The following is a 12,273-nucleotide window of genomic DNA, read 5'->3' on the forward strand; positions in this document are numbered from 1 at the left end:
GGACTCCGGCTTATTAGAGATTCCTAAAGCCCAAATAAAGTCTGCCGGCTATAGAGCGTTTTCCGTTCGGGCTCCAGTACTCTGCAATGCCCTCCCGGTAACAGTTCGAGATGCTACCTCAGTAGAAGCATTTAAGTCTCACCTTAAAACTCATTTGTATACTCTAGCCTTTAAATAGACCTCCTTTTTAGACCAGTTGATCTGCCGCTTCTTTTCTTTTTCTCCTCTGTCCCCCCCTCCCTTGCGGAGGGGGTCTGATCCGATGACCATGGATGAAGTACTGGCTGTCCAGAGTTAGGAACCAGGATGGACCGCTCGTCGGGACCCAGGATGGACCACTCGCCTGTGTATCGGTTGGGGACATCTCTACGATGCTGATCTGACTCCGCTTAGGATGGTTTCCTGTGGGCGGGACTCTCGCTGCTGTCTTGGATTCGCTTTGAACTGAACTCTCGCGGCTGTGTTGGAGCCACTATGGATTGAACTTTCACAGTATCATGTTAGACCCGCTCGACATCCATTGCTTTCGGTCCCCTAGAGGGGGGGGGGGGGGGGGGTTGCCCACATTTGAGGTCCTCTCCAAGGTTTCTCATAGTCATCATTGTCACTGGCGTCCCACTGGGTGTGAATTCTCCCTGCCCACTGGGTGTGAGTTTTCCTTGCCCTTATGTGGGTTCTTTCGAGGATGTCGTAGTGGTTTGTACAGTCCTTTGAGACATTTGTGATTTAGGGATATATAAATAAACATTGATTGATTGATTGATTGATTAATTGATTGATTGATTGATTGATTGATTGAAGAAACAACTGCATGTCAGAAAAACAACAAATTTAGCTGAACTGCACCAATTTTGTCAAGAGGAGTGGTCAAAAATTCAACCAGAAGCTTGTGGATGGCTACCAAAACCGCCTTATTGCAGTGAAACTTGCCAAAGGACATGTAACCAAATATTAACATTGCTGTATGTTTACTTTTGACCCAGCAGATTTGCTCATATTTTCAGTAGACCCACAATAAATCCATCAAAGAACCAAACTTCATGAATGTTTTTTTGTGACCAACAAGTATGTGCTCCAATCACTCTACCACAAAAAATAAGACTTGTAGAAATTATTGGAAACTCAAAACAGCCATGACATTATGTTCTTTACAAGTGTATGTAAACTTTTGATCACGACTGTAGGTACTTTCCCCTCTACTTCCACGCCCTTGAAGACGACCTGCTTGTGTTATTCGTGTTCATGTTCAATAATTTCGATGTTCGTGAAGGCACCTTGCGTTAGTCTGATAAGAATACGAATACTAAACCTAAATCATGCTTGTGGACTTCTGGATCTGCCTCCCGGGAGACTTTTGGCCATGGAGACCAGCTGCTGGGTGTCTGCTACACCAGAGTCTGTTTGGATGTACTGGAGGAGATGCGGATGAGGGGGACAGGGCTGCGGAGCTAGCACTGAGCGCTGGGACGTAGAGGCTCCGCGGTGTCTTGACTGGGTGAGCAGGTGTCGGACACCTCAGTCACCTTGGACGTATCCTCGCTCATCCATGCGGACTGGACATTGGCCGAGAGTGGAGTCGGCTGTCTTGGTTGCTTTGTTGGGTCTGATTTTGTCTCTGACCATGCTCCCTCCTCCCCAGCAGACGATGGCGTGGAACACCACAGAGGCCACCACAGTGGATATGTTTCCTTTACTTTTTATTCATAGCTGTATGTAGAAGTGTCTGGTTGTGTCTGCTGCTTTAATGTCTTTGATGTCCTCTGTGTTCTTTGATGTTTGATGTTTCCCTCTTACACACATGTAAGAGGGATGTGTACTATGGCTATGAGTTGTTGTTTTTTTCCCTTGGCCTCAGTCTGCACCCCCACTCCAGGGCCCAGGCTAAGACCGATTTTTTTAATTTTATTTTAGTATTCTATTTTTTTTCTCCCATTACCCCCTCCCTCCCCCCTTGTTTACCTGTATGTCATCTTTTTTGTAAGGGGCGCTGGAAGCCGGCAGACCCGTCAGCGATCCTGTTCTGTCTCCCTGTAATGTTTGTCTGATCTTGAATGGGATTGTGCTGAAAATTGTAATTTTCCTGAAGGAACTCTCCTGACGGAATAAATAAAGTACTATCTAATCTAATCTAATGTGGGTTTCAACTAATTGATTTTAGCACTGAATTATTATTACCATGCCACTGTTATTACCAGCTGGCATTGGTGCAACTATGGTGCCGGATTTTAAGTCTAATTACTCACTTGAGTCCTGGAAATAGATGTCGTTCCCGTTGTAGGCGTTCTTCAGCTTGTTGGTCATAACCCTAAGAGCCATGATCTGCTGACGGATGAAGGTGTCTGGACGGGTGATGTCGACGGTGACCTCTGGGTTATTCACCTGGTTGGTCAGGCCATCCGTTACCACTTCGGGGAAATACCTAGACAGCAACACATTTTAATTTACCCCTCAGAAATAATAAAGTATTTCTGATTCTGAATTCTTAGTACAAACCCCGTTTCCATATGAGTTGGGAAATTGTGTTGGATGTAAATATAAACGGAATATAATGATTTGCAAATCCTTTTCAACCCGTATTGAATTTGGTTTTCTGAAGTGTTCCTGAGCCCATGTGGTGATATCCTTTAGAGATTGATGTCAGTTTTTGATACAGGGCTTGTCTGAGGAATCGGAGGTCACGGTCATTCAAATGTTGGTTTCCGGCCATACGTGATGTGATTTTTTCAGATTCTCTGAACCTTTTGATATCATTATGGACCGTAGATGTTGAAATCCCTAAATTTCTTGCAATTGCACTTTGAGAAACGTTGTTCTTAAACTGTTTGACTATTTGCTCACGCAGTTGTGGACAAAGGGGTGTACCTCGCCCCATCCTTTCTTGTGGAAGACTGAGCATTTTTTTAGGAAGCTGTTTTTATACCCAATCATGGCACCCACCTGTTCCCAATTAGCCTGCACACCTGTGGGATGTTCCAAATAAGTGTTTGATGAGCATTCCTCAACTTTATCAGTATTTATTGCCACCTTTCCCAACTTCTTTGTCACGTGTTGCTGGCATGAAATTATAAAGTTAATGATTATTTGCACACAAAAAAAAAAGTTTATAAGTTTGAACATCAAATATGTTGTCTTTGTAGCATATTCAACTGAATATGGGTTGAAAATGACTTGTAAATCATTGTAATCTGTTTATATTTACATCCAACACAATTTCCCAACTCATATGGAAACGGGGTTTGTACACTATGTACTGTAACGCACAAAGGGCGTGGTGTTCTTACAACTGAGAGAGAAAAGAAGAAAGAGAAAAAGAAACACCTCGGAGCTATGAGTCATCTTCACATGGGTGACCTCATGAAAAGTACTGTGACATAGCAGTTGTGGGAGTACATCTAATAAAATGTCAATATTCCGTGTGATATGTCTGCAGGCAAAGGGAAACGTCGTCATATGCTTGCCCGACTGATAAAGCAGCCGTCTGATTTTATCCTCGCTTGACAGAACTCCTTTTGTTCTCCGACGAACAAACCACAGGTCAGTCGAGACAATGAACACATCTGACACGTCTAAGGAGGATGAACAGTATGTTCAGTAGTACTGGTAACGCCCCACAGCAAAAAAACAAAAACCCAAAATGTGAATGAACCAGCCAAACAAGCAAAGAAAGAGATGAATTGAGAACCATCCATCCATTCATCTTTTTCCGCGTATCTGAGGTCAGGTCGCGGGGGCAGCAGCCTAAGCAGGGAAGCCCAGACTATCCTCTCCCCAGCTACTTCGTCCAGCTCTTCCCGGGGGATCTCGAGGTGTTCCCGGGCCAGCCGGGAGACATAGTCTTCCCAACGTGTCCTGGGTCTTCCCCGTGCCCTGAACACCTTCCTGACCAGATGCCCGAATCACCTCATTTGGCTCCTCTCGATGTGGAAGAGCAGAGGCTTTACTTTGAGATCCCCCCGGATGACAAAGCTTCTCACCCTATTTCTAAGGGAGAGCCCAGCCACTCGGCGGAGGAAACTCATTTCGGCCGCTTGTACCCGTGATCTTATCCTTTCGGTCATAACCCAAAGCTCATGACCATAGGTGAGGATACGAACGTAGATCGACCGGTAAATTGAGAGCTTTGCCTTCCGGCTCAGCTCCTTCTTCACCACAACGGATCGATACAGCGTCCGCATTACTGAAGACGCCGCACCGATCCGCCTGTCGATCTTATCCTCAGTCGTGAACAAGACTCCAAGGTACTTGAAGTCCTCCACTTGGGGCAGAGTCTCCTCCCCAACCCGGAGATGGCATTCCACCCTATTTCCGGGCGAGAACCAATGACTCGGACTTGGAGGTACTGATTGAATTGAGAACAATACTGTAAATACTGTATTGACCTCAATAAAAGACCACCCCTGTTTGACAAGACCCTTTTTTGTTCAAGACACTCTGTGTCACAGCTAGGGATGTAATGACGTAAAAAAAAATATCGTAGTAGAGTTTTATTATGACCCAAATTATTGCGGTTATCATTATTATTTAGAGATGTACGATAATATCAGACTGCCGATATTATCGTCCGATAAATGCTTTAAAATGTAATATGGGAAATTATCGGTATCGGTTTCAAAATGATCGGTATCGGTTTGAAAAAGTAACATTCATGACTTTTTAAAACGCCTTTGTGTACACGAACGTGGGAAGAAATACAGAGCGCCAATAAACCTGAAAGGAACTGCCTTTACCTGTCGGCCCAGTCACATAATATCTACAGTTTTTCACACACACAAGTGAATGCAAAGCATACTTGGTCAACAGCCATACAGGTCACACTGAGGTTGGACTGTATAAACAACTTTATCACTGTTACAAATATGCGCCACACTGGGAATCCACACCAAACAAGAATGACAAACACATTTCGGGGGAACATCCGCAGCGTAACACAACATAAACACAACAGAACAAATACCCAGGACCCCTTGCAGCACTAACTCTTCCGGGACGCGGCAGTAAAAAGAATTTATATTTTATGCTGAATCTACTCTGAATTTTATGCTGCCTTTTTTTTTTGCTAGAGCTGTTACATACACTGTAATATTGCACATGGTAATAGGTATTTGTTATATATTGCATACATGATATGAAAATATGATATAATATATCAGTATATATTATATACTGAATATAATAATAATAATAATATGAAAATATTACATATATGTACACAGTGCTAAACGCTTGTGTGGTGTTCGGGTCTGTGGGACCCGTTTTCATTTTTTATTAAAAGAAAAATTATACAATTAATGAATTTTTCAAACTGAGACTCACTGACTTTGACTCATTTTATGTGAAGAACATATATCAGAATACATATTTAATGACCACACACCATACACCCCCCCTACATATTTCTATTACTTATAAGATGTCCAGGTTCACTGGACCCGGGGCTAATAGACATGTGGAAATTGATGTTCTGTGTACCACAAACACAAACACACACACACACACACACACACACACACACACACACACACACACACACACACACACACACACACACACACACACACACACACACACCAGGCGTAACAGGAGGAAGACAGAGTGTAGGTACACAGAACATCAGAGGATCAAATGTGCGAGAAAATGAGAGCAGACGGTGTTGACAAAAAAATGTCGCAACCTTGTTTGGGAACCGCAGGTGCAGAAACACAAAAGAAGAATCCCTGTCGGATACAGAAACTGGCCGAGAAATTTTCCGTGCAACGTTCATATTGATGTTACCTGGCCAGCGTTTGTGCATTTACCTTATCCCAATAAACATCTGTTCAGTATTTTAACATAAAAGTGATTGTGAGGCAATAAAAGCCACAAAATGCAACGGGTCCTTTAGACCCACAAACGCTGGCTGAGTAACAATATGAACAATTCCACGGAAAATTTCTCTGCCATTTTCTGCATCCCACAGGGATTCTTCTTTTGTGTTTCTGCACCCGCGGTTCCCACACAAGGTTGCAACATTGTTTGTCAACACTGTTTGCTCTCATTTTCTCGCACATTTGACCCTCTGATGTTCCGTGTACCTACACTCTGTTTGTCCCATTAAACAGATGTTTATTGGGATAAGGTAAACATCTGTTCAGTATTTTAACATAGAAGTGTTTGATTGTGAGGCATTAAAAGCCACAAAATGCAACGGGTCCATCAGAACCACAAACACTGGCTGAGTAACAATATGAACAATTGCACGGAAAATTTCTCTGCCAGTTTCTGCATCCCACAGGGATTCTTCTTTTGTGTTTCTGCACCTGCGGTTCCCACACAGGGTTGCAACATTATTTGTCAACACTGTCTGCTATCATTTTCTCGCACATTTGACCCTCTGATGTTCTTTATACCTGAGCCCATGTGGTAATGTCCTTTAGAGATTCAGTATTTTAACATAAAAGTGTTTGATTGTGAGGCATTAAAAGCCACAAAATGCAACGGGTCCATCAGAACCACAAACACTGGCTGAGTAACAATATGAACAATGGCACGGAAAATTTCTCTGCCAGTTTCTGCATCCCACAGGGATTCTTCTTCTATGTTTCTGCACCTGCGGTTCCCACACAAGGTTGCGACATTGTTTGTCAACACCGTTTGCTCTCATTTTCTCGCACATTTGACCCTCTGATGTTCCGTGTACCTACACTGTTTATCCCATTAAACAGATGTTTATTGGGATAAGGTAAACATATGTTCAGTATTTTAACATAGAAGTGTTTTATTGTGAGGCATTAAAAGCCACAAAATGCAACGGGTCCATCAGAACCACAAACACTGGCTGAGTAACAATATGAACAATGGCACGGAAAATTTCTCTGCCAGTTTCTGCATCCCACTGGGATTCTTCTTTTGTGTTTCTGCCCCTGCGGTTCCCACACTAGGTTGCAACATTGTTTGTCAACACTGTCTGCTCTCATTTTCTCGCACATTTGACCCTCTGATGTTCCGTGTACCTACACTCTGTTTATCCCATTAAACAGATGTTTATTGGGATAAGGTAAACATCTGTTCAGTATTTTAACATAGAAGTGTTTGATTGTGAGGCATTAAAAGCCACAAAATGCAACGGGTCCATCAGAACCACAAACACTGGCTGAGTAACAATATGAACAATGGCACGGAAAATTTCTCTGCCAGTTTCTGCATCCCACAGGGATTCTTCTTCTGTGTTTCTGCACCTGCGGTTCCCACACAAGGTTGCGACATTGTTTGTCAACACCGTCTGCTCTCATTTTCTCGCACATTTGACCCTCTGATGTTCCGTGTACCTACACTCTGTTTATCCCATTAAACAGATGTTTATTGGGATAAGGTAAACATCTGTTCAGTATTTTAACATAGAAGTGTTTGATTGTGAGGCATTAAAAGCCACAAAATGCAACGGGTCCATCAGAACCACAAACACTGGCTGAGTAACAATATGAACAATGGCACGGAAAATTTCTCTGCCAGTTTCTGCATCCCACAGGGATTCTTCTTCTATGTTTCTGCACCTGCGGTTCCCACACAAGGTTGCGACATTGTTTGTCAACACTGTCTGCTCTCATTTTCTCGCACATTTGACCCTCTGATGTTCCGTGTACCTACACTCTGTTCATCCCATTAAACAGATGTTTATTGGGATAAGGTAAACATCTGTTCAGTATTTTAACATAAAAGTGTTTGATTGTGAGGCATTAAAAGCCACAAAATGCAACGGGTCCTTTAGACCCACAAACGCTGGCTGAGTAACAATATGAACAATTGCACTGAAAATTTATCTGCCAGTTTCTGCATCCCACAGGGATTCTTCTTTTGTGTTTCTGCACCTGCAGTTCCCACACAAGGTTGCAACATTGTTTGTCAACACCGTCTGCTCTCATTTTCTCGCACATTTGACCCTCTGATGTTCCGTGTACCTACACTCTGTTTATCCCATTAAACAGATGTTTATTGGGATAAGGTAAACATCTGTTCAGTATTTTAACATAAAAGTGTTTGATTGTGAGGCATTAAAAGCCACAAAATGCAACGGGTCCTTTAGACCCACAAACGCTGGCTGAGTAACAATATGAACAATTGCACTGAAAATTTATCTGCCAGTTTCTGCATCCCACAGGGATTCTTCTTTTGTGTTTCTGCACCTGGGGTTCCCACACAAGGTTGCAACACTGTTTGTCAACACCGTCTGCTCTCATTTTCTCGCACATTTGACCCTCTGATGTTCCGTGTACCTACACTCTGTTTATCCCATTAAACAGATGTTTATTGGGATAAGGTAAACATATGTTCAGTATTTTAACATAGAAGTGTTTTATTGTGAGGCATTAAAAGCCACAAAATGCAACGGGTCCATCAGAACCACAAACACTGGCTGAGTAACAATATGAACAATTGCACGGAAAATTTCTCTGCCAGTTTCTGCATCCCACAGGGATTCTTCTTTTGTGTTTCTGCACCTGCGGTTCCCACACAGGGTTGCAACATTATTTGTCAACACTGTCTGCTCTCATTTTCTCGCACATTTGACCCTCTGATGTTCTTTATACCTGAGCCCATGTGGTAATGTCCTTTAGAGATTCAGTATTTTAACATAAAAGTGTTTGATTGTGAGGCATTAAAAGCCACAAAATGCAACGGGTCCATCAGAACCACAAACACTGGCTGAGTAACAATATGAACAATGGCACGGAAAATTTCTCTGCCAGTTTCTGCATCCCACAGGGATTCTTCTTCTATGTTTCTGCACCTGCGGTTCCCACACAAGGTTGCGACATTGTTTGTCAACACCGTTTGCTCTCATTTTCTCGCACATTTGACCCTCTGATGTTCCGTGTACCTACACTGTTTATCCCATTAAACAGATGTTTATTGGGATAAGGTAAACATATGTTCAGTATTTTAACATAGAAGTGTTTTATTGTGAGGCATTGAAAGCCACAAAATGCAACGGGTCCATCAGAACCACAAACACTGGCTGAGTAACAATATGAACAATGGCACGGAAAATTTCTCTGCCAGTTTCTGCATCCCACAGGGATTCTTCTTCTGTGTTTCTGCACCTGCGGTTCCCACACAAGGTTGCGACATTGTTTGTCAACACCGTCTGCTCTCATTTTCTCGCACATTTGACCCTCTGATGTTCCGTGTACCTACACTCTGTTTATCCCATTAAACAGATGTTTATTGGGATAAGGTAAACATCTGTTCAGTATTTTAACATAGAAGTGTTTGATTGTGAGGCATTAAAAGCCACAAAATGCAACGGGTCCATCAGAACCACAAACACTGGCTGAGTAACAATATGAACAATGGCACGGAAAATTTCTCTGCCAGTTTCTGCATCCCACTGGGATTCTTCTTTTGTGTTTCTGCACCTGCGGTTCCCACACAAGGTTGCGACATTGTTTGTCAACACCGTCTGCTCTCATTTTCTCGCACATTTGACCCTCTGATGTTCCGTGTACCTACACTCTGTTCATCCCATCAAACAGATGTTTATTGGGATAAGGTAAACATCTGTTCAGTATTTTAACATAAAAGTGTTTGATTGTGAGGCATTAAAAGCCACAAAATGCAACGGGTCCATCAGACCCACAAAAGCTGGCTGAGTAACAACAATATAAACATTACACAAGGGTTAAATAGATTTAAATTGATTTCAATGGGGGATGCAGATTTAAGATACAAGTGTTTTGAGTTACAAGCCTGGTTATTGAACCAAGTGAGCTCATAAATTGAGGCACCACTGTAAGTTTTTGCAAACTGAAATGCAGCACTAATTGCAAACCAGAGTCCACTAGTCCCTCGGTGTGTCCATTTACCTCCCCTTGGTGTGTCCATTCCAGCATTGGTCTTCAGTGACATTCCCTGCAGTCAGTCTGGTGTCGGCGCACATCTCCTCAGGCAGACTGGACCAAAACTTCTTTGACTGCTTCAGTTTACCTTTAATATCGACCACCTGAGCATGGAGAGAGGATAAAGAACTTTTTGAATGAAACCTTGAACCATATTTTACAGCATAAGAGTAGTTTTGGTTGCATTTGGTGTGCACACTTGAAATAGGAAAGGCTTGACCTAAAATACTGACGAAGCGTCCATAACCTGAGCAAAATGGACTTTTGGTCCGTATGTTTATGTTTGTGATTTTTCAGTAAAGTACCTGTGATGAGCAGCCAAAAAATCCCAAAGAAACAAAACTGTGGTCATTTCCCAGACAGCCAGGGAGTGATCAGTTACAAAAAAAAAAAAAAAAACAGTAAATTTCAGTAAAATAGTTGTATTAAAGTACAAGATTGGAGCTTTTTAGGGACTTTTTAAATATTTCTAAGGGAATAAGCGGTAAGAAATGGATGGATGGATGATTTTAAAAGGGTAAAACCAATTAAAACAAATAGAAATCAAATTTTAAAAACACAGAGGACCATAGAACTCATGTAGTGTTAAAAGCCAAAGAATAAAAGTGGGTCTTAAGACGAGACTTAAAATACTCCACTGTGGGAGCAGTTCGAATATGGAGGGGCAGAGTGTTCCAGAGCTTAGGGCCGACCACAGACTAGGCCAGGGGTGTCAAACGCAAATACAGAGTGGGCCAAAATTTTAAACGAAACAAAGCCGCGGGCCAAGGTTGAACAAATTAACCTTTTAATAGGGACCCAAACAAGTTTTGCATTAAATATTGAACAAGCAAGGCTTATATAACTTTAGTGGCATGCAAAATCCAGTTTCAAATAATAATAATAATAATAATAATAATTTGAAAAAATATCATGTAATGCCTTTTTTTCTATTTGCAATCTTCTGAGGTAAATATCAAATTTTTTCCACAGGCTAATAATACATTTGAAAGTAAAATAACAATAATGAATGAACCAAACATTCAAGCCTTGAAGTAGCAAGAGGAATGCATGAATAAAACGTTAATTATTGGTCAGTTTGCTAGAAGTTTCCTGGAAGAGTTAGTGCTGCAAAAGATTCTGGGTATATATGTTAAATGATAAATGGGTTGTACTTGTATAGCGCTTTTCTACCTTCAAGGTACTCAAAGCGCTTTGACACTACTTCCACATTTACCCATTCACACACATATTCACACAATGATGGAGGGAGCTGCCATGCAAGGCGCCAACCAGAACCCATCAGGAGCAAGGGTGAAGTGTCTTGCTCAGGACACAACGGACGTGACGAGGTTGGTACCAGGTGGGATTTGAACCAGGGACCCTCGGGTTGCGCACGGCCACTCTCCCACTGCGCCACGCCTTGTTGAAGGCGTTATGGGCAATGGCTTCATGGAATGCCCTTATTACTGTTATATGGGTGACCACCAGCGGTCCTTCGCGAGAATGGTTGCAGCTCCCATTGTCTCCTTTATTTTGTGAAACGCGTCAAAATGTAGAGGGCGCTAAAAGTAAAGCCATCATGGCCCTCCCTCAATATTGTTGTCCGAGCGAAAATCGAAGAACGTTGACCCCGAGTGATGTCCGGAATCCCCCCGTAACAATCGGGGGGGGGGGGGGGTCGGCGATTGTGCAGCTGAGCCACATCAGAGTGGCCAAAGAGCCGCATATGGCTCCGGAGCCGCGGGTTGCCAACCCCTGATTTTGGACAGTTTGGAAGCCGCTCCGCCAGTTACCTTGGCCACACGAAGTTGGGAAAGCTCGTTTTTTAAATCGTCGAGTTGCTTCAGCAGCTCCTCTTTCTTTTTGCCTCGCAAGTCTCTTGCCTTAATCTTGGCCATGTCGCCTCTCGTCGTCCTGTCGGAAAGCATGTTCTGTTGTGTTACGGTGCGGATGTTCACCCGAAATGTGTTTGTCATTCTTGTTTGGTGTGGGTTCACAGTGTGGCGCATATTTGTAACAGTGCTAAAGTTGTTTATACGGCCACCCTCAGTGTGACCTGTATGGCTGTTGACCAAGTATGCTTTGCGTTCACTTGTGCGTGTTTGTGTAAAAGCCACAAATATTATGTGACACACTGTTAGTATGGAGGAAAAGCGGACGTGACGACAGGTTGTAGAGAACGCTAAAGGCAGTGCCTTAAATGCACGCCCCCAATATAGTTGTCCAGGAGGAAATCGGTAGAAATTCGGGAGAATGGTTGCCTCGGGAGATTTTCGGGAGGGGCACTGAACTTCGGGAGTCTACCAGGAAAATTAGGAGGGTTGGCAAGTATGAGTATTAGCGGTGAATGCGGTGTTACAGCGGCACCGACGCTGTATAACACCGGCGGGCCAGTTCTAATGTTAATTGGATATTGCCT

General features: G+C 42.9%; 1 protein-coding gene across 1 annotated transcript in view; it reads right to left on the minus strand.

The window, feature by feature from the left end:
• LOC133537909 (glypican-6-like) overlaps positions 1–12,273 on the minus strand; it is a 314,682-nt gene that overhangs the window by 12,226 nt on the left and 290,183 nt on the right. Inside the window, exons 7-8 of the mRNA XM_061879059.1 lie at positions 9,840–9,976; positions 2,244–2,419 (exon numbers count right to left, since the gene is read on the minus strand). Coding sequence (XP_061735043.1) covers positions 2,244–2,419; positions 9,840–9,976 — 313 coding nt within the window. The remainder of the gene's footprint in view (positions 1–2,243; positions 2,420–9,839; positions 9,977–12,273) is intronic.

This window comes from Nerophis ophidion, linkage group LG19 (genome assembly GCF_033978795.1).
Source record: "Nerophis ophidion isolate RoL-2023_Sa linkage group LG19, RoL_Noph_v1.0, whole genome shotgun sequence".
Taxonomy (NCBI): domain Eukaryota; kingdom Metazoa; phylum Chordata; class Actinopteri; order Syngnathiformes; family Syngnathidae; genus Nerophis; species Nerophis ophidion.